At 34.9% G+C, this 25,431-nt stretch overlaps 1 protein-coding gene across 6 annotated transcripts in view; it reads left to right on the forward strand.

The window, feature by feature from the left end:
- The window catches only part of LOC138710867 (uncharacterized), a 2,470,114-nt gene that overhangs the window by 1,359,838 nt on the left and 1,084,845 nt on the right, over positions 1 to 25,431 (forward strand). For all 6 annotated transcript variants that reach the window (XM_069842040.1, XM_069842041.1, XM_069842042.1 and 3 more), the window contains one exon: positions 11,588 to 11,627. In XM_069842040.1, coding sequence (XP_069698141.1) covers positions 11,588 to 11,627 — 40 coding nt within the window. The remainder of the gene's footprint in view (positions 1 to 11,587; positions 11,628 to 25,431) is intronic.

Genomic DNA, 25,431 nt, shown 5'->3' on the forward strand with positions numbered 1-25,431 from the left:
GGAAATTATCCTTTAAAGAAATGGAAAAATTTAAATATCTTTGAACAACAATAACAAATATAGGCTAAGTGATACTCCGGAGGAAATTAAATACAGAATAAATATGGGACATGCTTGTTATTATTCGGTTGAGAAGCTTCTGTCATCCAGTTTGCTCTCAAGAAATCTGAAAATTAGAATTTATAAAATAGTTAGTTATAGACCCCTTTTACCGGTTGTTGTGTATGGTTGTGAAACTTGGACTCTCACTTTGTGAGAGGAACAAATGTTAAGAGTGTTTGAAAATAAGGTGCTTAGGAAAATATTTGAAGCTAAGAGGGATGAAGTTACAGGAGAATGGAGAAAGTTACACAACGCAGATTTGCACGCATTGTATTCTTCACCTGATATAATTAGAAATATTAAATCCATGGGTAGGGTATGTAGCACGTATAGGTGAATCCAGAAATGCATATAGAGTATTAGTTGGGAGGCCGGAGGGAAAAAAAGTTTAGGGAGACCGAACGTAGATGGGAGGATAATTTTAAAATGGATTTGAGGGAGGTGATATTTGATGGTAGAGACTGGATTACTCTTGTTCAGGATTGGGACCGATGGCGGGCTTACGTGAGGGCGGCAATGAACCTGCGGGTTCCTTAAGAGCCTTAAGTAAGTAAGTAGGTAAGAATATCACTCATAAAATAAGATTGGCTTTTCGATAATAAAAGTTTGAAAATGGATTCTAAGAATCTATGATGATGATGATGATGATGATGATGATGATGATGATGATGATGATGATGATGAACTGTTAAATAAATGATTTGCAACAGGTCATTATTGATTCATTTCCGTCCCATCCGTTTACCCACGACAAACATAGACCGTCTAATTAATTGGCTTGGCTGCTACGTAGGTCCTATTGTTGAACGCACACGCTTCCGGTATAGCTTTAAGTTAACAAATTTGACAATGACGATGTGCCTAGCTTGTGAGCGTGCTTTGTAGCACTATAAACTGCAGTAGTTTGGCATTGCTGTGATTTTATTACACGTGAAAATTCTGTGGTAAATAAAAAAGAGGAGATACGTCTGCGCGGGGTTATAGGATAGGTAGGGCCATAAAAGGAAGACGCCGACTCAACAGAGAGAAAGATTCGGTCCGGCCATTGTTTCCAATGCGGACATGCCTTGTTTTACATCGCGCCATATATATCACAGCTATATCCCAATGTAACTAAACGTACAGAATTCTCAGCTTACGTGAATGTCAGCGGGGATCTGCCATAACAGTGGAACAAAATACTGTATTTTAAAAATCATTCACGCGGCTACAAAATCAAAGAGAATCTTAAATTCCACGTAAATTCGTCCATTGCACAACGTGCAATATACAGAAAGTCTACTACAAAAATGTCCACAACTAAAACGTCCAATCAGATAAGGCCGCTAGTCAAAATAGGTATCCAATATGCAGAAATGTCCATAAGTCAAAATGTTGAATATCGTAATTAATTGGTTTTAATTAATTTTAACTGCATAAATTAATAAATAAGTGCTTTAATAGATGCTTGAATGTAATATTGAATACACAAAATACGCCTGCTATGTGGCAGTTCTGACTAATCAAATCTGCTATGTGGATTAAAATAGTTTAAAAAACTATTGTGTCCACGGAAATAATATTAGATTTATAATTTTTTGTAATATGATGTGTATTAACTTACTTTACATTAAAAAATATACCGAAGAAATACTCTCATTTTTTTTAAATAAAATGTTTTTTTGTCTCTCCTGTAAAATTTGTGAAAAACCACATAGCAGATTTTGATTTGGCAGCGACGATATACAGATTGGAAGTGAAATAGCTTTGCAGATTTTCAGAGCGAATAGCTCATGTTGTATGTAACAAAAAACTGTAATATCATATTGGTGGAAAGTTAATAGATTTTTCAGAAAAAAATGTTTTCGCATATGTTTAACAATCTCTTATTCGGTAACTATTGCGAATAGAATCATGATTTTTGTCCATATGGATAAGAAATCTAATAAAGAATAATTTATCCCTCTGGCGTATTTAAATAGCGTGCATAGTTTTCTTGTAAATTTAATTTTGAAACTCCCTAAATTCAAGCCATTGCACGAAGCGAGCTTGTGACAACGTCTCGGCAGACAGCAACTTACAGTACTTACGGAGACTCACCGAGTTCGTTGATCTCTTACATCTGTGTCACGAGTAGAGTGTATTAGCGACGATATTGCCGGAATACTGAAACTTCAAACTTAATTTTTTTTTATTAACCGTGCATTTAATCACAAAACGTAACACAGGTTTTCTATTCATTTACGTGTACCCTATCGTCCCTTTCAATCTGCAAGGTTCTTTCTCTTCCATCCTGTATAGAAATGTCCACAAGTCAAAATGTCGGATATTGGCTATTGAAATGTCCACAATTCAAATTTTTTTATATATTGTCGAAATACTGTATTTGTATTACGTATTTGAGTGAGCAACGATAATCTATAGCTCTACTTAAACTTTATTTAGTCCATATAAAGTGCTAATTTATATAGTAGATTTTAATTTATTTTTGTCCACGGAACATAAACGATTTATCTTTTTATTTGTCGTTGTTTAGTCAATTGTCCGAGGACAGGTTTTAACCTCATAAATGACACCAATAAGGCATCATTCATGAGGAAACTAGGCCAGGAGATAATGGGGTAGGGTGACTAGTTCTTCTCCCCCTCCATTGCATTCAGTCGCCGATTACTTACATATTCCACTAATCAGACTTCAGATGCATACAAACAAATTGTTCTTCCTCTGACACATATCATCAAGTGAGTTGTACTGCCAGAACCTCAATCAGAGGTGATTTATCTTTTTACTACTAATAAAACTGTAATCTGAATATTTCCGGTAACAAGTGCAGCACAGCGCACGAGTATGGCTAGTATATTATAATATGTCCAGAAATGCCTGGTTTATGAGCTGTAATCCAAAGAGTACATTCAACAACAAATACATAGATTACAATAGGCCTAATTATACAAGGGAGGATCGAGAAATAACGCAAAATAGCTGTTTTGGCAACATTTTTAATAGGTAAGCAAAACGACATAAGTTACAAGTTTTATCTATTTTTCGGCATGGGAACCAAGTCTCTCGAAACATTTCTCCCATCGTGACACCAGATTCAGTACACCTCGTTCATAAAACTCCGTTTTCTGGGCTTATAGCCGCCCCCACAAGACTGACTTCACTTCTTCATATGCGAAGTCTGGACTGTAGGGTGGCTGATTGCCGCCTCAATGCCTTTGACATTGGGTGGTGTTGCAGTGGTCACTGGTCAGCCGGAACATGCTTCGTCAGTAAGATTTACTCGGCCCTCTTCGAAGAACCTGCACCACCTGGAGATGTTGCTAGGGTCCAGACAATCAGCACCAAACACTTCCAACATTTCTCTGTGGATTTCATTCGGACTTCCTCGTTTTTCCCACAAAAACGGACTACAATTCGCTGTTCTTCACAACTAGACGACGCTAGCACACGCGCCATCTTTATTCAGTAGTTACCGCTTGTTCCGCGAGGGTGACACCTAATCGAGCCATTGGCATTGCTGTCTGTAGCGCAAGATTCAAACTATCTGCCAACTTTAAACATCCTAACAAAAATAGTATTCCGTAAAAAAGTTGTGCGTTACATTCTGATCCTCCCTCGTAGTTCAACTATTTTAGGACAACGATCCCCTTTACGAACACAGGGTTCACAGAATATGTAGCCTACTTAGATGTCAGTAACTATATAATTTATAACTAATTGTAGCAGGTTCTGAGAAAGAGTTCAAGTCGCAGCTTCGTGTCTGCCGTTAAGGATCATAATGGTTTATTATCTTCTCCATTTGAATTTGCCACTGTACTTGAACTTTTATGTTGGTCTCCAGCCATCTAAAATTAAGTCCATTGTTATTCTGTCACTACCACCTGACCTGTTCGTTGTAGTCATTGTCATATTTTTCATTAAAATTGTATATATAATTCTTTTATCTCCTAACTTCGTCCTTTCCTCTCTACACTAAAGAAGTCATGAGTCATCAATATAGCCTACTGACGAACATTCATAGGCCTGAATGAAAGTTTGTTTTCATTACCTTGATGATATATGACATAGAAACGGCTAGTGAAGTGGTTTATTATTGTTATATATTTTTATTTAACATCAAATTTTTAAACTATAGTTTCGCCTACTTATCATCTATTTTATTTAAAGTTACGTAAACCTAATTAAATATTCTCAGAATAGAAAATGATGTAACGGAGCGAGCAAAACTTTGCTATACTGCCTCGTGAGTATTTTACTGTCGCCTGGGCATTGTTAAACCAAATATTATTATAACTAAAGCAGAAGACAGTGGAGTGTGATGAGTGAAGAATTAAATGTATGGTTCTGCCTTCCTTGTGTTGGTGAATCCAGCGAGTCAAAAATTACCATATAGCTTAATGGTATAGTGAAATTTCATTCATCATGAAAAAATTAAATTTATTGTATGCCAATGTAAGGTAGCCTACTCAAAAATAAATATCAAATAGGAACATTTATTTTTTTAATTAATTTTATAATTGTCGATCCTCAAATTTTTCCCACTAAATCCATAACAATGAATTTTTGGAATAGTAAATCGTAAGAATTATGATTCTAAAATTCCCTATAACAAAATATAACCTGTAAATTTCTTTCTTTATCTGAGATTTCAATTGTAATATAAAGTAGAAAAAGTATTTCTGACCAAGAAAATTATGGTCCAACAACTGCTTAGAATATTAAATCAGATATTGCAGTTTGAGTTAGAAAAAGTATAATATTATTTAATAAATGTTTAATATAATTAACAAAGCATTCACTACCAATTACTAATAATTTATTGTTTTCATGTTAATTTGCCACTACTATGTATACAATTGCAACATAATTGCGGTTCTGTGCGAAATTGGCTGAAGAAATCCTTTTAATTTGTTTCGTTTACTGAATGAATGAATGAATGAATGAATGAATGAATGAATGAATGAATGAATGAATGAATGAATGAATGAATGAATGAATGAATATAGAGTAGCCTACGCTTACAGACTATCAACGTCGGTATTCACTGTTTGAGCCGATGCAGTGACACGTATGTACGTTTTACAGAGAAACAATCCACGGAGCTCTCTCTTCTGTCTCTTGTACTCCGAATCGGTAGTCTTGGGCTTGTTTGATTCGTCATGAGATGCACTTTTCTCCTGCTGTACCATTCTCAACTTTTTCATTCTCTCGATTGAGGCATTTTGAAAGTTCACAAATTTTCACTACTACATTTATTTCGCGTTTAGCCTATTTAGTCTATTTTTTCGCCCTCGATCGATCGACATTTGAAACTTTCGAATCGGTTCAGATATCACGGAGATATTCGCATAAAATTGTCGCAGGAAAGCACTTTTCGAAGCATGTAATTGGCTCTCGACGGTCATAAGTGTTCGACCGGTTACGGGACTCCTTTGTGTACACAATGATATATTTTTTGTCTCTATGTTTATTTGTTTAAAAGCTATAAGCGATTATAATTTAATACTTTTATTATTGAGATCATTACGGAGCTTATCGCCATCGCATTAGACTATCACCAAAATCATCATCTCGGTTTGTATCAATAGTCTCTCTGTAGTTCAAAAAGGAACATTAATTAACAGCTATATCCAGGGATGCCATTTCTGTTCTTGTTTGGCGGGGATTTCTTAGAGAAGACCTTATCAGGTATATCATATGGCGTACTTCCTCCCTATTTCCTTTGAAAAGAATTATTTTCCTTAGGCTACCGTAAACTTCGGTAAAATTGTTCGCTGGGGTATACTTGCCCATAAATAGACTATATTTTAACCATGATATCAGATCCATTAAAAATGTTTTGAATTAGTTATGTTGTATTAATTTCTTAAGTATTATCAAAAATAGAGCTAATTTAGCTACTTTTTTTCCTTTTGCTTTATGATCAAATTTACACCACTTTAAAATAAATTTTCAGTTTCCACTCATGGGGATAGTTTTAACTTCTTACCTTACTTATACTATACGTAATTTCCATACACTTACTGTTAATATGACTTAGATGCGAACAAATGAATATTCATTTCATTTAGTGTTCTGCCCAAGAGGAGGTCTTTCACTGAAAACCCAAACTTCTCCAGTCTTTCCTATTTTCTGCCTTCCTCTTAGTCTCCGCATGTGATCCATATATCTTAATGTCGTCTATCACCTGATATCTTCTTTTGCCCCGAACTCTTCTCCCGTTCACCATTCCTTCTGGTGCATTCTTCAGTAGGCAGTTTCTTCTCAGTCAGTGACCCAACCATTTCCTTTTCCTCTTCCTGATCAGTTTCAGCACCATTCTTTCTTCACCCACTCTTTCCAACACAGCTTCATTTCTTATTCTGTCTGTCAACTTCATACTTTCCATTCTTCTCCATATGCACATTTCAGATGCTTCTGTTCGCTTTTATTCACTTCGCCGTAATGTCCATGTTTCTGCCCCATACAATGCCACACTCTGTACAAAACACAAATGAATATTATCCAATTTTATTTATAAAGAAATTTTAATTTCAATTAATAAATGCACTTTTATTTTACAAACCACTGATGTAGCCAAGGGTAACGTCCCATTTTCTTTTGAGCAATGTCATTAACTAGTTCGCCTTTTCTTTCTTAAGCGTTTATAAAAGTAGAATATTTTAAATTTAACAGTACTGTTCTCACATTTCTTTTCTTTAGCAGTGCTACTCAATTGTTGTTGTTATTGCTGTTGTTGTAGTTGTAGTTAGTGTTTAGTCAACTGACCGAAGACAGGTCTGAACCTCACAAGTGATACCAAGAAGGTATTATGAGACAATTAGGCCAGGAGGTAATAAGGTAGGATGGCCAGTTCATTTCCACCTCCAATGCATACATCGCCGACTAGCTACAATTACACTAATCAGATTTCAGATGAATACAAACAATTGAACGGAGTTATGCAATAATAGGCCAACCAACAATTTGAAAAAAAAAAAAAAGAGAGAGAGATATTTGCACAAATCTGTTGATGGCACTCTAATTTAACTCGGAAAAAATCAAGACTGTCATAGGTCTATCTTAATTTTGCTGCTATTTATAACCAAAAATTCGTTTATTGCATAAAATTCATTTATTTATTTTGCTTTGAAATATTAATTCAACTGTTGGTCTCTTATTAAAAATCTGTTAGTCTTTTTTGGTATCACTTGTGTTATTTTTGAAACAGTATGAATCTTATAATACTTCTTGCATAAAATGTTTTATAAAGAGAAACATATTTATTTCAATGGCCAATATCTCGAAACAGGTTTTTGGCGTTTGGTCTCTTATTGCTTAACTCCGTCCAATTTTGTTCTTACTCTGACATAGCCTACATCGTCAAGTGAGATGTATTGTCTGATTATAGATAACTTATACATATCAGCCAGAACCTCAATCAGAGGATCGCTACGCAATTAGGCCCTATTAGCCTATACAAGGTAGATTAAAAGTCTCTTTCCCCAGTATCCGTTCTTAGGTTTCATACTTATACACATATATACATATACCATAACTTGAAAAAGCTGTGAATTGTGTATTGAGAAACAGGGTCTTTATTTTGAACAACATCTATAAAGGAATGTGTAATCAAATGTAAATTGAATGCAATTAAATATAAGGAAGTGTTTAAGGAAGGAGACTTTTCGCCCACTCTGTAGTTTTTAAATCTTGAAGTCGAGCCGTAAGGCGTATCAAGTTGAGTGTACGCGGAGTGTTGTGTTTCGAAGTGGTTACGCTCTGATCGGCAGGCAGGTAGTAAATCGTCCGCTGGCACAGGAGGTATCAGAGCCACATCCAACTCGGTAGTTGCTCCAATGTGCTGATGACAGATTTAGATTATACCTGTTATATTGATCGTAAAAAATAGCCTTAATAAAAATTTGGGGAGGCGAAGGAGGGATTCACTGCTGTTGTAAAACACCTGATGTTACGACCTTCCCCCGTCTGCTACGGCATTTCTAACTCGAGATCCCGGGAGCGTGAATGCGGAAACTAATACGTTTCGACGCAGTGACATGTTAATAAAAAGCCGTAATTAATTTATTTCATATTTCCTTAATTGAAAAGCAGTGAATTAGTCTCAACATCTAGGCGTAGCATTAATCTTTCATTCAATTCACAAACGTGGGGTCGAATCCCACTTAAAGCATAGGCATTTGTACAGGGACATCATTTTATTTTTACTTCAATTTTTATTGTACCTGAGTTTTTGAATGTACTTCACTCCCACCCCTTCTACTAAGGAAGTTCCAACTCCTCACAGAACCAAGACCGCAGAGAGTAAGCAGTACTGAGTTACTGAGTATAGTACGTTCCAGAAATTTGTTCGCGTTTTCCAGTGACGAAAGAGCTTTCAATATTGAATCATATTTTCGCACAGGTACTGTCCGTTTGCCTACGTCGCATCCTGATTTCCCCCCAGCTGCTTCTGCTCGCCCCTCTGTAATAGCTGGGCTGTCTTAGCTCTTTTCTGAAAACATTAATTTCTCTCAGGAATTGGAAGTTTACGTAATATTATACAGCTGTTTAATTTAACTTAAATAAAAGGGCCTCGTTAAGTAATTAACTGTCACGTGATTTCCTCCTTTTCTACAATCCTGCGGCATAACCACTTGGACGGACAGTAGATAGCATGTCTGAGTAATTTTATATTTTCGGGTCGGGGAGAAGTGAAGATTGAATTTACAGTACGTAGAGTAGGTACAGAATTATTTCAACATGAGTTACTAGTACGAAGGACGAAACTGGCAATTGGAATTAGATGCAATAGTCCATCATTTTCAAATTTGTGTTTAAATATTGATATTATGATTATTTTTCAATTTAACTTCTTTCTCTACATTGTACGCTAATGTGCTGTAGACAGAATTATTTCAACATGAGTTACTAGTACGAAGGACGAAACTGGCAATTGGAATTAGATGCAATAGTCTATAGTGCGATAATATGCACAAAAAAACTGAAGCCTGTATCGAAATGAACGGCCACCATTTTCAAAATTGTGTTTAAATATTCATATTATGATTATTTTTCAATTTAACTTCTTTCTCTATATTGTACGCTAATGTGCTGTAGACAGTACACACTGCATAATGAATACGTTCGCATGGATAGCTCACTTCGTGAGTAAAAACACTTATTCTTAATACAGTACTGTACTTTGATTAAAGAAAAACCTAATGAAAATTATCAAACTCAAAATCGCGATATTTCCTAGTTTACGTAAATGGATGAACTACTTTTCTTCCTTCCTATACCTAGTAGAGTGATTTGTGTTTTACGCCAGTATCATCGAACTCCAGTCTTGGAGGGGGGAGCAAGCGGTGTTTCCGGTTCTCTAAAGGTAGAGACAGGTTAATATTAAAAATGTTATTAAAAATAAAATGATGTCCCTGTATATTATATCAATGTTCTAAACAGTACAGTCCAAACCAGCGAAAAATCGGTTTTTTATCAAAGGAACAGATTATGTTCGTCTTATATTAAGGCTATGAGTCAGTGAAAATAACGAAGAAACCATTAAAAAAAATGGAAATTTTGTTTTTTTAACTTAAAAAAATTTCAGTTTTCTAAATCTGTGCTTATTTTGGCCCTATGACAATTTAAAGCCCTCAGGACGAAATTAGAGGGACTAGCGCGTGCGTGAAACTGCAGCCCTTTAAACTGACATTCTGACAGACTTTGTTCTTCATTCTAACTAATTTTACTTTTCATTCAGTCTATATTTCGCGCTATTAGTAGCAGAAAAATGTATGTGGTAGACCTGTATAGGAATGAAGGATATCGATAGTATATATCATATTCGGTACATGCTGGACTTTAATACTTGCTTTCTCGATTTTCCAACTTTCAACATTTTGTAATATTCAAAATGCTCTAATAAAGCAGTTTTTCTCCAATGTTATTGAAATTTTGCACAGGCGTCCACAAAAGCATGTGAAGTAAACTGACGAATGTGTTTTCTTCTGCTATTGAAAGTATTCAAATCAAGGACAGAAGCAAAACTACATCCTACAGAGATGAATTTATGCCGGAGATCTGAAAGAGTATCTAGGAAGAACAAAATTAGAAATATGCTATAAGGGAGAAAATAAAAGTGCAGGGATCAGTTCTAGAATCTATCGGAACAAACCAATTAAATTAGCCTACTTTAGTCATATGAAGAGGAAGACAGAAGACAGATGTAGGAATGGATTCCAACGGAAAAAAAGGAAGAAGACGTGGACACAAGGAATAATTAGAACAATGAGAGAAAGGGATTGGAAGATGGGGCGTGAGATAATAGAGAAGACTGGAGGAATGCTGTAGAATCATGAAAGTGGGTATAGGAAGATGTCTTAGGACATTGTAAAACCTTTGAAATATAAAAAATATATGTTTAGCATTTTGATGTCAATTAAGAAAACGATTTTACATTCTATAAAGTTAGTTTCTGGGTCCAATAATTTCACTTGTATAAAACATTGAAAATTCATTCATTGAAGGCAAAATGTGAAATCTTAATAAGCTAAGGAGGTTTTTTCGATTTTGCAACTTTCAACATTTTGTAGCATTCAAAATGCTCTAATAAAGCAGTTTTTCTCCAATGTTATTGAAATTTTACACGGAAGTCCACAAAAGCATGTGAAGTAAACTGACACATGTTTTCTTCTGTTATTGAAAGTATTCAAATCAAGGACAGAAGCAAAACTATATCCTACAAAGATGAATTTATGCCGGAGATCTGAAAGAGTATCTAGGAAGAACAGAATTAGAAATAATGCTATAAGGGAGACAATGAAAGTGCAAGGATCGGTTCTAGAATCTATCGGAACAAACCAATTAAAGTACTTTAGTCATATGAAGAGGATGACAGAAGACAGATTGCAGAAGAAGGTGTAGGAATGGATTCCAACGGAAAGAAAGGAAGAAGACATGGACACAAGGAATAATTAGAACAATGAGAGAAAGGGATTGGAAGATGGGGCGTGAGATAATAGAGAAGACTGGAGAAATGCTGTAGAATCATGAAAGTGGATATAGGAAGATGTCTTAGGACATTGTAAACCTTTGAAATATAAAAAATATATATATTTAGCATTTTGATGTCAATTAAGAAAACGATTTTACATTCTATAAAGTTAGTTTCTAGGTCAAATAATTTCACTTGCATAAAACATTGAAAATCCATTCATTCAAAGCAAAATGTGAAACCTTAATAAGCTAAGAAGGTCTGTTCACATCACATGAATAAACTTGCTTGAAGGTAAAATCAATAGAGTTGATCAGACGCAAGACTGTGGCGTGTTATTTCCTCCTGTAGCTATTAGCTGAATCAACAAAGAAGTCGTTAATTTAGACATCTTATAAATTACTCAAAGAATTTTAATGCTTCCAGAAGGATTTCTCATTGATTCTTTATGAAGGAAGCACAACAGAATATCGGCAGGTGTTTATTTGCTCAGATGTGTAATGACTGGTTTCCTTTTTTGGGTTACAGGGGCACCAGATAAGGAAGGATGGATCGACATTTCCTTGAGGTAAGTCTGATCGTTATTTTAATTATCAACATTTTAAGTCTTTGTAAATTCCATGTTATGCTCAAATAGTCTACAACATTTTAGATACAAAAGAAGTTTCGTTCAACGTTTGGAAATCTCGAGTGATAATCAAGACAGGCCAAAGGACTAACGAAATTAAATTAATTAATTAATTTACAATTTTACTTAGATGTTTGTAATATGCAGATGAATGCCGATACCATCTTTGTGCAGAACACTGTTAGTAAACTTACAGCCGTTTCAATTCTGGATAATAAAACAGATTTTGCGATTTCCGAGCGTAAAATTTGTTGCTTGAGAAATACCTATTATCAGCAATGAAGTTAGACCTAAAAGATAACAATTGAAGCATATTCTACAATACCTGAATGTCTCATTGAGACACTGGATGCAATAACGGCTTAACTCTACTTAAGTCGTTATTTCAGCAATGGCATTTTCATAATCTTCCATGTCTTCTCTATCGACTGTAAAATTTACATTTCATTTCGTTTACTCTAAATGGCAGGAGAATTCATTATGTGAAGTGCTGTGCTAAGTCGAAAGGTTCAAAATTCTCAATACAAACATATGTTACACTCACGTTTTATGCATCAGGGTCTTTGGTAGTGTAATGTAGGCATACTTACAATATCTTTTTCCGACCATTCAGTTTTTCTGTAGGAAGAACTTAATCTAAAATAGCCCACTCGTCCTGGCTTAAAATTGTCAAAGAAAAATTATATTATTTCATTATTGTAATTCTTAAAACCAGAAAATGCGCTTATTCCGTCGGATCCCGGCCACTTAGTCACTCATAACGAGTGCATCTCTGCACATGTCTGTACATTGTGCCACTGTCATACAGTACATCTATGACGCAGTGCATAAGGATAGGCCACTAGAGGGAACCCAAGAGGTGGAACTTAAACTGAGAGGATTCGATCCGACATCGGGATGGAAATCCGGTGTGGCTTAATGGATAGAGCGTTAGCACATAGAGATGATAACCTGGTTCAAATCCCGGTGCCGGAGAGAATTTTTCTCTGTTCCACTCTTCCATCATCATATGATGACGCAGAAATTCTGCACTGAAATATTTTATGTACTTCGGTACATCGTAATAAAAGTTATTTTGTTTGTACAGTATATTTCCATAAAAATGTAAGGGCTTATCAGCTGAAGTTCTTATTATGTATTAATTTGATAAGCTGAAGCTTAATGTAGGCTACAAGTATTTTTTATTATTCATTAATAAACTTTGTGTATGTTACTGAAATAACACTTTTCTACTGGTTTTAATACTTAGGTACTCTAATTTAAAAAGTCTCAGAGTTTCTATGCAATAATGACTTAAATTTTATATAATTTATTTTAAAATATTTAAATTATAACTGATATTGGATTTGAATAATTTACACAGTATAAAATATTATACAAAACAAATTATGCGATTATATGTACTAATAAAATGTCTACGTTATTCTAAACCTTTGACATTGTTTTTCTCAAAACAAGGGTTTTCAACTTAAGCTGTTATTGCACCCAGCTCATCAACTGCAACATAAAGATCCAGTTTGAGCTTAAGTATTCTAATTTTATTTGATCTGCATCATAATGTAGTTACAAACATACGAGAGACATTAAAAATGAGCTTATTTTACAATCACTTGACATACAGTATAACTCTTGATACTACCAATGTGCCAATAGTTACGAACATTGGAATATTAATTTGAGATATTCTGCAATTATTTTAACAATATATGTATGATATCATTATAGTTACGATACGTTGGGGTAAGTATTTCAGCATTTCCTTCTAAGGATATTAATGATGTCAATAGGCCTACGTATAGTTGCGGATAACGAGATAAACATTTGAACACGTTCTGTAATTATTTGAAGCAGGGAGAGTTGGGTAGTATCGGACATCGGGTAATATCGGACAGTGAGTTTCTTTCATCTACCACTAGATAATAGTACCTGAATGACATGGTTACGTTTCTGTGGTATCGCATACAGAAACGTAAACATGTTATTCAGGTATTATCATCTGGTGGTAGATGAAAGAAACCCACTGTCCAATATTACCCGATGTCCGATACTACCCATCTCTCCCCTATAACATGTCTTAACGATTCCAATGACAGTACTAATGTAAGACACAATTTCAGAATAGTTTAATTTAATTCTTTATTTACTTCAGTACAGTTACGAACTCATAGATATAAAATTTATAATATTACACATAAATCTTATAAATGAACTCAAAATAATTTATATCTACTTATATTGTAGGCTATTTATTTACATTCCTTAGTATTCGTACATCGCTTCACAGCTAGAATATGGAACATGTAAAAAAATCTTAGTAATAATACAGTAACAAAGTCTTAATTATAGTTACAGCCTAGTTGAAATATAAGGGCCGTATTCATAGACACGTTTAGGGCGGGCTTTCGGTGGATTATCAGCGTTTTTCATATTCATAAACCAGTGTTAGCGATAGGATATGATTTGAATTCTGTACTAGTAACCAGTGGATAGCCGGGGCTAGCTTAGTACGCTCGTAGCGCGTGCTGCGAAATGTCTATGAATACCACCCTAAGAGTTTTACAATATACTAGTACAACACAGGGAGTTATTGCCGATACTTAATACAAGACAGAAATATTCGTGCAGCGTTGTTGAATGTCAAAATCCACCTACAGAATAAAAGACGTGAGAAATTAGGTATTTATTTAATTTGGTCCTAAATAATCTTATGTTTAAAGTTTGATTTTTTATATCCATAGGGAGGCTATTAAAAATTTTCACTGCCATATAACGCACTCCTTTCTTACAGCCCGATAAACTTGCCGATGGAGTATGAAAGTGGTACAAGTCATGGGCATTATTTATAGTTTTTTGAAAACGATTCCCTAGATTTGGCACGTACTATTATTCTAATTACTCTTTTTTGTAGTAGGAATATACTGTTACTATCTGTAGAATTTCCCCAGAATATTATTCCAAAACTCATTGCCGAGTGGAAGTATGCAAAGTAGCCTGTACTGTTTTCAAGGTATCGATGTTTACTTTCCCTTGGATAGATCTAATAGCAAAACATGCAGAATTTAGTTTTGAGGTAATTTCTTTAATATGATTTTTTCCAATTTAACACATTATCGATTTGTAAGCCAAGAAATTTGATTGTTATTGTTTATATTATGGACCTAAGCCTATTGTTAATAATAGGGCTTGAAATTTGCGAGATAGAATTTTTGCACTATTTAAATTGCATAAAGTTATGTTAGTTTTGTTACAATTTAATATTAATTTATTGGCTGAGAATCAATCACATATTTTGAGGAGAATTGCCTCTGTTGTTGATTGGAATGTGTTGGAGTTATTAGTTCTAATTGCTATACTTGTGTCATCTGTAAACAATGTGGGATGACCTAGCCTACATCTTTTTTTTAGGGGAGGAAAGATCATTTATGAAGACTAGAAAAAATAGCGGACCTAAAATTGATCCTAGAGGAATTCTATTATTAATAATTCCCCATGTCGAGGCAGATTTCATAGTTTTATTGATTTCGACTTTCTGTTTCCTGTCTATGAGATATGAGTGAAACCACTGGTGTACAACGTCTTTAATTCCATAATAATATAATTTGTGTAGTAGTATTTTATGATTTATACAGTCAAATTGCTTCGGAAAAATCACAGAAAATCCCTCCAAATTCTTAATTATGTAAACATAGTTCCGGACATTGTGACAATTTCGTGATAAATCTATCTGTAACTGTTTCACTCATATTTCTTTACATTTACAAAAGTTACCAAAAATTATTTAGAAATGTATGTAAGTCAAGCCGTTTGGTGATCATCATTTGTTTTCTTCCGTTTTGAGTTCTCATTTTGTGAATAATGGGAGGCTTAACGAACGAAGACAAGATTTTTCGTTAAACATTTGCACCAATATGATAATTTATCTGCCCGTCAAATTGTAAGGAACTACGCTCAGCGAGAATGGTCTGTTTCAAGTGTACAACGATTGATTAGCAAGGTACGGACATGATATCCCTCCTAAGAGATTATTGCATTTCTCAGTTTCTCTGATGGTTTCCGCTGGAGTTTCAAACGAGATCTTAATCCTATGTACTATTTTGTATGGAGTCAACTACAAAAAGCAATTTATTACAAAACAAGAATTCGTAATATTGAACATTTAAGACAACTCCTCCTTGAATGTTGGGACCGGCTTGATCAAAGACAGATATCTAGTGCTATTGGACAATGGAGAAGACGCCTACAAATGGTTGTGCTGGCAAATGGCGGTCACATAGAGCATCATTTTTAATTTTGGTTATTTGAAAGATCATTAATTATTATTAATTTTACCAACATTTAGTTTCTGCATTTTGAAGTAATAAATTGTCTTCAAAAACCACATTTTTCGCATCATTGTGTATTGACCTCCATAAGATTTTAATTGAGCCTCAAAAAACATAATAGAAATCCTGCTCATCTTTAAAGACTACTCTTTCCAACAGTATATTCATTATAAATTAATGTTATGTATTTCCGAAAATAGAGTATTTATAATTTTGTGCTTTCTTTGGGCCACTGTGTGTATGTGAAAGCTGTAATAAGACCGCTATTAACATAAGTTACATATAAAGCAGAAACAAATCTTGATACCACCAATTACAACCGAAAACTAGAGACAGCAGTAACGAATGTCCTGAAGAAGGTACTTGAGAAGCTGTGATAAACGTTCACTTACTGTAGGAATATAATTGGTATGATTGTAATTGGTATGATTATTATTGGAATGATTGTAATTGATATGATTATAATTAGTATGATTATAATTGGTATGATTGTAATCAATGTTTAGAGTGACATTATTAATACTGTAAATTTAAAATGTATTCCATCCCCATAACTTGTGCAAACTTGACTTAGAGATTATAGTTTTAGTTATGTACGAGTATGTACTGGGGTTAATGACTAAAAGATTATCTGTCCAAAGTCTAACGACGGGTCATCGCACTGGCAACTGTGTGGATACGCCATCGAATAGACGCGAATCACGCTGACTTCAAAGGAGACAGCGCGGCGACCGCTGGAGGATCACTCATCATTATTATAATTTAATTCTGCAATTAGCAGAAGTGTTGGGGAGGGTGACGAGTGGCCCAAGTGGCAACGATTAATCATCACCATCACCACCATCATCATCATCATCATCATCATCATCATCATTTCATCACTTGTACTACGCCTTGTATTTCAAGATTGATTAATAAACTTAAGTATTGGAAGTCCTTTGTTGTTTAAAGGATTTAGGTCTTTTATTATAACCACCTTCAACACACTCCAATAGAAGTTATTCCAACAAACTTCATCACAAAGCTGTGGATTAGGATCCATATGTGTCGAAGATGTCAAAAAATAGAGTAGTTATTTTAGTATTTAGTATTTATTTACTTAATCTGGTAGAGATAAGGCCATCAGGCGGGATATTACAACTATAATATGAAGAATAAAATTACAATTAATATTAAATTTACAATTACAATTACAATAAAAGTTAAAGTACGACAAGATTGCCTGATTAATGAAAGCTAGACAATTTATCATAGAAGTTAAGAACAAAGAAAATTTTTGTATTTACTGAATTACAAATTAAACCTACAATAACAAAATTCTATAGTGATGAAATTACCATACATTGAGATATTTTGTGATAGGTTAAGAGAACTATTTACAAGAAACCATGTCTGAACGAGTCTCAATTACTGACCAAGTGCCTAGTAAGTTTGAGTTTGAATTCAATTTTATTTCGACAGTCCCTGATGCTAGCAGGTAACGAATTTCAGAGTCTTGGTAGGGCTATTGTGAAAGAGGACGAGTATGAGAAGGTGCGATGGGATGGTATTGTTAATATTGTTTCATGGCGAGAGCGTGTAGTTATAGGCTGTAAGTACAGAAAAGAGAAGCCCGGGGACATAAGTTAATACATTTACTGGAGTGATGACTTTCTTACTAAGAAGAAGAAGAAGGAGATGATGATGACGATGATGTTGTTCTACTGGTGGCATGGACTGAAGTTTTCATCTTATTTTCCGAAGACGAGTAAGACAATTTAGTGATCAAGGGATGACGTTACAAGGTCAGTCGCCTTTCACGGCAATCACTTGATTGCTGGAGTGTGACGTCACGTCCGCGTCACGATCCCAAAGATGAAATCGAGCGTTGCGTAACCAACAGGCATCACAAACAATGTTGGGGATCTCGTACCGAACTCCAATACCAAATTAAACGCTTTGTAACACAAACAACAACTGAGCCAATGTAGTTACTGGAATTAAAATTAAACTAATCGGCACCAACTATATGTACACACTTCATTATCAACAACACAATGACACTACTTCTACAAGCATTGTTCAACCGATTCTTGGTAGCCTACTGATGCCTTATACCTGCCAGAGCAGCAGGCGGACAGAGGTTGTCGGCCCTCGCCCATTTCATACATCTGTACATTATACACCCATGTAGGTATTTAATAATTTGTTTCCTCTGATTCTTTATGTCGCTTGGAATAATTGTTTGTCTTCTGCTTTTTCTCATTTCCAATTCGAGGTTTTGTATAGGCCTATACCAGTTTCATTGGTCGAGTTTTCTTTCACGTCTCCCTGCGTCCTTCTTCTCTTTTGTTTTACAATTAGACTCTAAATATTTGCATCGGCATATTGTCAATGTCAATTTTCACTTATTTCTGTCAGTAACAGTAGACATAGCCCTATTATGATCTACAGTAGAGCGTCTCGTTTAGGCACAGTGAAAACGTAAACAAAGTGCAGGTAACGTGTGGAGGGAGGACGAGTCGTACGATAAACACGAGGGATGCACAAGGTTTTAGTTACAACATTTATGGCGGTGCAATAATTGAAATTAGCCTATATTTTCCAAAAACACACAAAACAAAAGAACGCAAATCGCATAACGTTATCATATACATATTTTAACAAACAAGCAATTGTAACATTGAAATATTTCAATATAACAAATCAAATTTACGACTTATATGATGTTGCTTTCAAGCAGAATTTTTTACGGCCACGAATTTTATTCTCTGTATGACCAACATAACAGGTAGTGTACCTGAATAAATTGAACTTTGAGAAGAGATAATTATGTTTAGGATAGTGTTGTCACTTCAGACCAATATACTGTAGTTTTATTAATTCGGCCACAGAAGACAGTGATATTATGTTAGTCATACAGAGAATGAAATTCATGACTAGGGAGCGGATTTTTATGTGCTAAAAAATTTAAATATATTTATTTTTTATGTGCTAAAAAGTACAAACATATTTTCTAAAAATAAAAAAAATATATATATATTTTTTTTAAATATGACAAAAATACTTTGCTTAGCTTGAAAAAAAATGTTACTAGGTACTCACCAATCAGACTTGAGTATCAGTTGCTAGTAGTTGTCCGAAAATTGCAATGAACAACAAAGATCATTTCCAAATTCTCCATCACAAATGTATGCCCATTATCTCTGAACGACTTATACTGTGAAAACGATCTTTCCACATCACAGGACGTCAGACGTGCATATTATTAAAGAGAGGAATGTCACAAACACCTACACCATCAATTTCACCTACAGGCACACCCTCCAATACTTGAGCAACTTTACACATTTTTTTATATCCACTGTTTTGCCGTGAATGCACACCTGAAGCAGCGGCAATGTGCTTGTTTCCAGACAAATGTTGGGTTATCTGAGAGCTCTGATCTGCACTTACTGATTTACCTCATGGTTGGCAAAATAACACTTTTCCGTCGGTAGTAAAAATGTTTTTAAATTCATCTATATATTGCTGTAGACGCGATCTTAAACTCGATTTGATTTTAGGCATCTTAAGAGACTAATATACACATGTCTTAACTAAAAAAAGTGTTTCTAGCTACTGACTGACAATGTCGGAGAAAAGCTTCAGCGACGCCACCACGTCTACACTACGCAGTTTATGCTTATGGTCCGATAACGGGGAATCACAACAAGATGTATTTCCTCACTTCATAGGCATGAACGAAAGGCGAGAGATTTATTTAAATTGAATAATGTTTATACCCGAGCTCTTATCCGTTGTGTTTCACAAACAAAGCGCGGAATGAAATCATCTTCAGCAACAATAAACATTCCTAATTATGTGTTGCAAAAATCTCTCCTTCTTGTCCATGTTAATTTATTCCCATATAATAACACTGATATGCTACTTAGCAGTTTTCAGAACTTGAGGCGATACTATTACAAAAATGGATCACGGATACATCACACAGCCCATAGAAACACGAAGCAACGAAGAATTCTTAAAAAGATAACGTATTTCTGAATGATATAATTGATTTAGTTTTAAAATATTTCAAAGTTCTTGTAAAAAAATTATTTAAGTAAAAAAACTCCAAGATTTATGTGTTTATAATAGATTTCCTGAAAATATGTATTTACATAATTTTTTTTGTGAAAATTTGTGTTTTTATGTGAAATAAAATTCGGGTTTTAAACTTGAAACTTGACATTCGGAATTTTTAACTTTGTTAATTGTGTTTTATCACATGCAAGAAAAATATTTAATTACATAGGAGTCCGCTCCTTATTCATGACCGTAAAAAATGCTGCTTGAAAGCAACATCATATAAGTAACAAAATTTGATTTGTTATATTGAATTATTTCAATGTTACAAATGCTTGTTTGTTAAAATGTGTATATGATAACTGTATGCAGTTTGTGTTCTTTTGTTTTGTGTATTTTCGGAAAATATAATTTTAATTAATGCTCCGCCATAAATGTTGTAACTAAAATCTTGTGCATCCCTCATGTTTATCGTACGGCTCGTACTCCCCCTAAACGTTACCTGCACTTTGTTTACGTTTTCACTGTGCCTAGACCAGACGCTCTACTGTAATATCTTCGTTTCTTATATACACCTCTAGTCCTGTAAGTGCAGATCCATACATATCTTTAAAATCTCATTTCGGATGAATGAATTTTGCTTAAATTATTCAACTCAATTTTGCTCAAATGCTTTTGTGTAATTAACCAACTTTCACATTTAGACAACAACACTGGAATTGTCGTTCCTAGAAAAAAATCTAATTTCAATCTTGTTAATGCTTTTCTCCTTAAAATGTTTTTAATAATTATGTTGTTTCATATAACGCTTGAAATTTGCTAAGCTTGAAATAAATGTGTTTAAATATAAATTATGGTTTAATTAACGACGCTCGCAACTGCCGAGGTTATATCAGCGTCGCCGGTGTGCCGGAATTTTGTCTCGCAGGAGTTCTTTTACATGTCAGTAAATCTACTGACATGAACCTGTCGCATTTAAGCACACTTAAATGCCATCAATCTGGGCTGGGATCGAACCCGCAACCTCGAGCAGAGAAAGTCAGCGCTATACCGACTGCGCTACCCAGGCCGACTGTGTTTATCAGTAGTAATCTCACTAGAGGTTTCGATTTATCTAGAGAAAATCAAAACTCGAGTGGAATATGATTAACTATTACACGATTAGGAGGAAGTATATAAAGATTAGAAGAAATAAAGTACTCTAATACAATAAAATATTAATTGACTTATTAAAATTGTATTTCACCAATGTTAGCTTCACCAAAACGTTTGAACAGAGTCGCCATTTTCAGTTGACTATTTATGTGGTAAACAAATGACGATCGCAAAGCATGTTTTATAGTACCGTAAAGAATTTGCAGTTTGAAATGTTGGCAAACAAAGAAATAAATGCTATGGAAGTGATCAAAACAAACAAATGCTAGGGACGTGATAAAATTGTAACGATAAACTGCCATGATTGGCTGAAATACGTCCTTTCATGCCGTTTTATTGGTCAAACGTAGTATGATGTAGTAAAAGTATAATAGTCAAAATAATATATAATATTACGTCCTAAATATTGCAAATCACTAATCGCCCCTGTATCAGGAATCCGCCCCTGAGCACGAGTTCTACTCTTTCAGGGGCGAGTTTATACCATATTTTATGTTACAATTATTAGCAAAATAAATAAATAAATAAATTTTATTTGATTATTTTACGACGCTGTATCAACATCTGGGTTATTTAGAGTCTGAATGAAATGAAGGTGATAATGCCGGTGAAATGAGTCCGGGGTCCAGCACCGTAAGTTACCCACCATTTGCTCGTATTGGGTTGAGGGAAAACCCCGGAAAAAACCTCAACCAGGTAACTTGCCCCGAACGGGATTCGAACCCGGGCATCTGGTTTCGCGGCCAGACGTGCTGACCGTTACTCCACAGGTGTGGACTAGATAGATAGATAGATAGATAGATAGATAGATAGATAGATAGATAGATAGATAGATAGATAGATAGATAGATAGATAGATAGATAGATAGATAGATAGATAGATAGATAGATAGATAGATAGATAGGTAGGTAGGTAGGTAGGTAGGTAGGTAGGTAGATAGGTAGATAGACAGACAGATAGACAGACAGATAGATAATTTTAATATTTATTTATTTAATTAATTATTTATTTATTTATTTATTTATTTATTTATTTATTTATTTATTTATTTATTTATCCATTCGTTAACATTTTAGTACTTACAGCCATTTTTTTAATTGCAGATTTTTGATATAGTGATAGAGATTATTTGTCACAGTTTGAACTATTATGACATTTACGACTATAGGCCTACATTACAAAATATGTCCTTTATAGAAAGGATGGTTATTTTCGTAGGGAGTGGATTTGTAAGTTATCCATTGTCTTATGTTTGTATAGTGGTGATTCATGGGGCCTCCGTTATCAAACCAGTGACTTATAAGATCTTGTTAATAACGTTATAAGAATAAGAATAAGAACAGCTTATGGAATCTGATAAGGACAAAGGCCTCCTCTATATACTCCGTAGTTACAAGGCTAGAGCGAATACTCTTAATTTTGGAGAGCCAATCTGATTTAGATTTTTGCAAAATAAAATATCCATACAATACAATGAAACTTGAAACAGATATTTACAAATCAACAGATAAGCTATATTTTGAATGATGGTGAGATATTTTAGCCTCTACAGTTTCAGGGTATGAATAAATAGATTAGTGAATATAACTTTCAAACCTATAAGAATACAAATATGTAGTGATATTTTAAAGTTTTTTTCACCGAATTATACTGTAGGCACATAAAAATGTAACGTGTCGGAGCAACATATCGGCTATATAATCAGATAAATTAGGAAAACCAGGATCTGTCTGTTTGTTCCGCTACCAAGAGTTCGGTCCTAGAGAATTGCTTGTAACTAATAAAACAAATATTCTCTAGATTCCACTTTCCTTGCATTACTCAATTTTGGGTCCCATGTATAATAAAATTATGAAACGCTGCATGCCTCTACATCTGTGACACGGTGCAATATTCCAAAATATTTCAAGATGTTGAATGCCGTGAAAAATCTCATATTATAGTAATTCAATTAAAAATTTACGAAAATATGAACCGAAGTGACTTCAGACATCTGCAACGAAAAACCCTGTCATTAAAATTGCGCTAGAGAGACAGTTCAGAATAATTAATTATGTATTCAGTTTAGAAAACTGTAACTTTTTCTTTTTCTAATACATTTACCCACCTTCTACAAGTATATACTGTCCAAATTTCACGACAGGATCCCTGCGGGGGGAGTATGGTCCTTGCGGTGTGACACGAGAGAGTAAGCTAGTAACTCAGCGTTCTTGAAGGAGCAGGTGGATGAGAGTGGTGTCATTGGTCGGCTGGGAAAAACAAGGCTCAGTCAATGGCCGGCGGTTCCATGTCGAGGATAGGTTATAAGAGTGGGGGAAAAACTCGCATTCCTTGCTCGGATCGTTTCGTGAAATGCGGACAGTACGTATGTTTCTCTCATTGCTTTACAGCCCTACAAGCTTTTAATTCGTACATGGAAGAAATCTTGCCCTGATGTTACGGTGTCTTTTGTTTACACTGATCATTATAATGAATATTAATATTTATCTGATAGCGCCTTTCATGAAACAAACCATGTGATAACTGGGACAATTTGTCCAACGAATTCGATGGTGATATGCACACAGTTAGGACCGGCGTATTCCGAAGAATAAAGGTAACATCCCAATTGTTTGCATTACATACGTCTTTCTCATGACTATGATCTTCTGAATCAGCGGTCATCAGCACAGTGCACCCTCAGGCTAGCGTCTCTTACCCGCGGATAAGACATAGCACTAGCGTGTATCCGTGGCTGCTGGCGGGTATGCTTCCTCCCTCTCCCTTCTGTACGACGGTGCATATTCAAATACTCTTCTTACCCGTTACTCATACCAGCGAGTGCTAACGACGTTCTAAATCAGGGATGCAGAACTGGCGAGAGAGGGGTGGAAAGCGTGGAGAAAGCGTTGGTTCCCCGTCCACAGTCCACCGGCGTTGAATGGCGTATCTGTGGCCCGTACGCAATCACATAAGACAGACACTGAATACAAATCCCCTCCCCTACAAAGTCAATGGCGTGGGGATGGAAGGAAGGGGTGAGTGACGTATCAGATGAGTGACGCAACGCCACAATCGTCGCCCAGTTCTCCAAGCCTGTTCTAAATAGTCAGATCAAAAATTATCCCATTCTTATTCCAAAACATTACTTTGACTCCTGATCGTTGAGAATTTAATATTATTATTGGCAAGTTTTATGGATGGTTAGGGTCTATGTATAATAGAATACTTCCACACTAAATTGAAATGTTAATGCCTTTATAATTAGCCTATTATTCTATATTTTGGAATTCTTTTATTAGTATTCCTTTCAAGCGTTGCTGTTGAAACTTCGACTGATCTTCGTGGGCGTTCATCTTACAACTTCCGTTCTATACAGAGTGGAAGTGAAATAATCGTGCAGATTGAAAGGACGATAGGTTACATTTAAATGAATAGAAAACCTACATTACGTTTCGTGATTAAATGCACGGTTAATTAGAAAATTAAGTTGGATGTTTCAGCAGTCTGACAACATCGCCGCTAACATAGTCTTATTTCTTCTCGTATTACACCTGTAAGAGGTAAACGAACTGGATCTGGTTCTCTACGCGAACCTCTCTCTCTCTCGCTACGACGACGTTGCAATCTGCTCACATATTTCAGTGGCTTGAAATTAATGGTTTTAAAATTAAATTTAATCGAAAACCGTCCATTCTATTGAAATATGACAGAGGGATAAATTATTCTTTATTAGATTTTTTATCGATATGGATAAAAATCACGATCTTATTCGCAATAGTTACCAAATAAGAGGGTGTTAAACATTTGGGAAAAATATATTTTTTTTTTCTGAGAAAACTATTGAATTTCCACGAATATGGTATTACAGTTTTGTTACATACAACATGAGCTATTCACTGTGAAAATCTGCAGGGTTATTTTACTCCCACTCTGTATAAATAGGCCTAGGCCTATACTCTTTAGAGTATTTCGACTTGGTATTGTACAAGATTCCCTTGCCCTTCCAAAAATGTGTTTATAACCATAAATTGCACTTCGAGTGCATGGAGTTTGTGAATTTGTACCCTGTTCTCTGGTGTATATAACTGACAATCTAGCCGTCCCAGCCAAGTTCAGAACGGACAGCTGAGCCACAAATGTTCCACTAACGTCCTAAGGTATTGTTTGGGAACCACTTGAGTTAACATCGATTACTTCAATAGTGGGCCTTAGCACTTAGAAAATCAAGACGCGGAAA

Source organism: Periplaneta americana, chromosome 12 (assembly GCF_040183065.1).
Source record: "Periplaneta americana isolate PAMFEO1 chromosome 12, P.americana_PAMFEO1_priV1, whole genome shotgun sequence".
NCBI classification, from domain to species: domain Eukaryota; kingdom Metazoa; phylum Arthropoda; class Insecta; order Blattodea; family Blattidae; genus Periplaneta; species Periplaneta americana.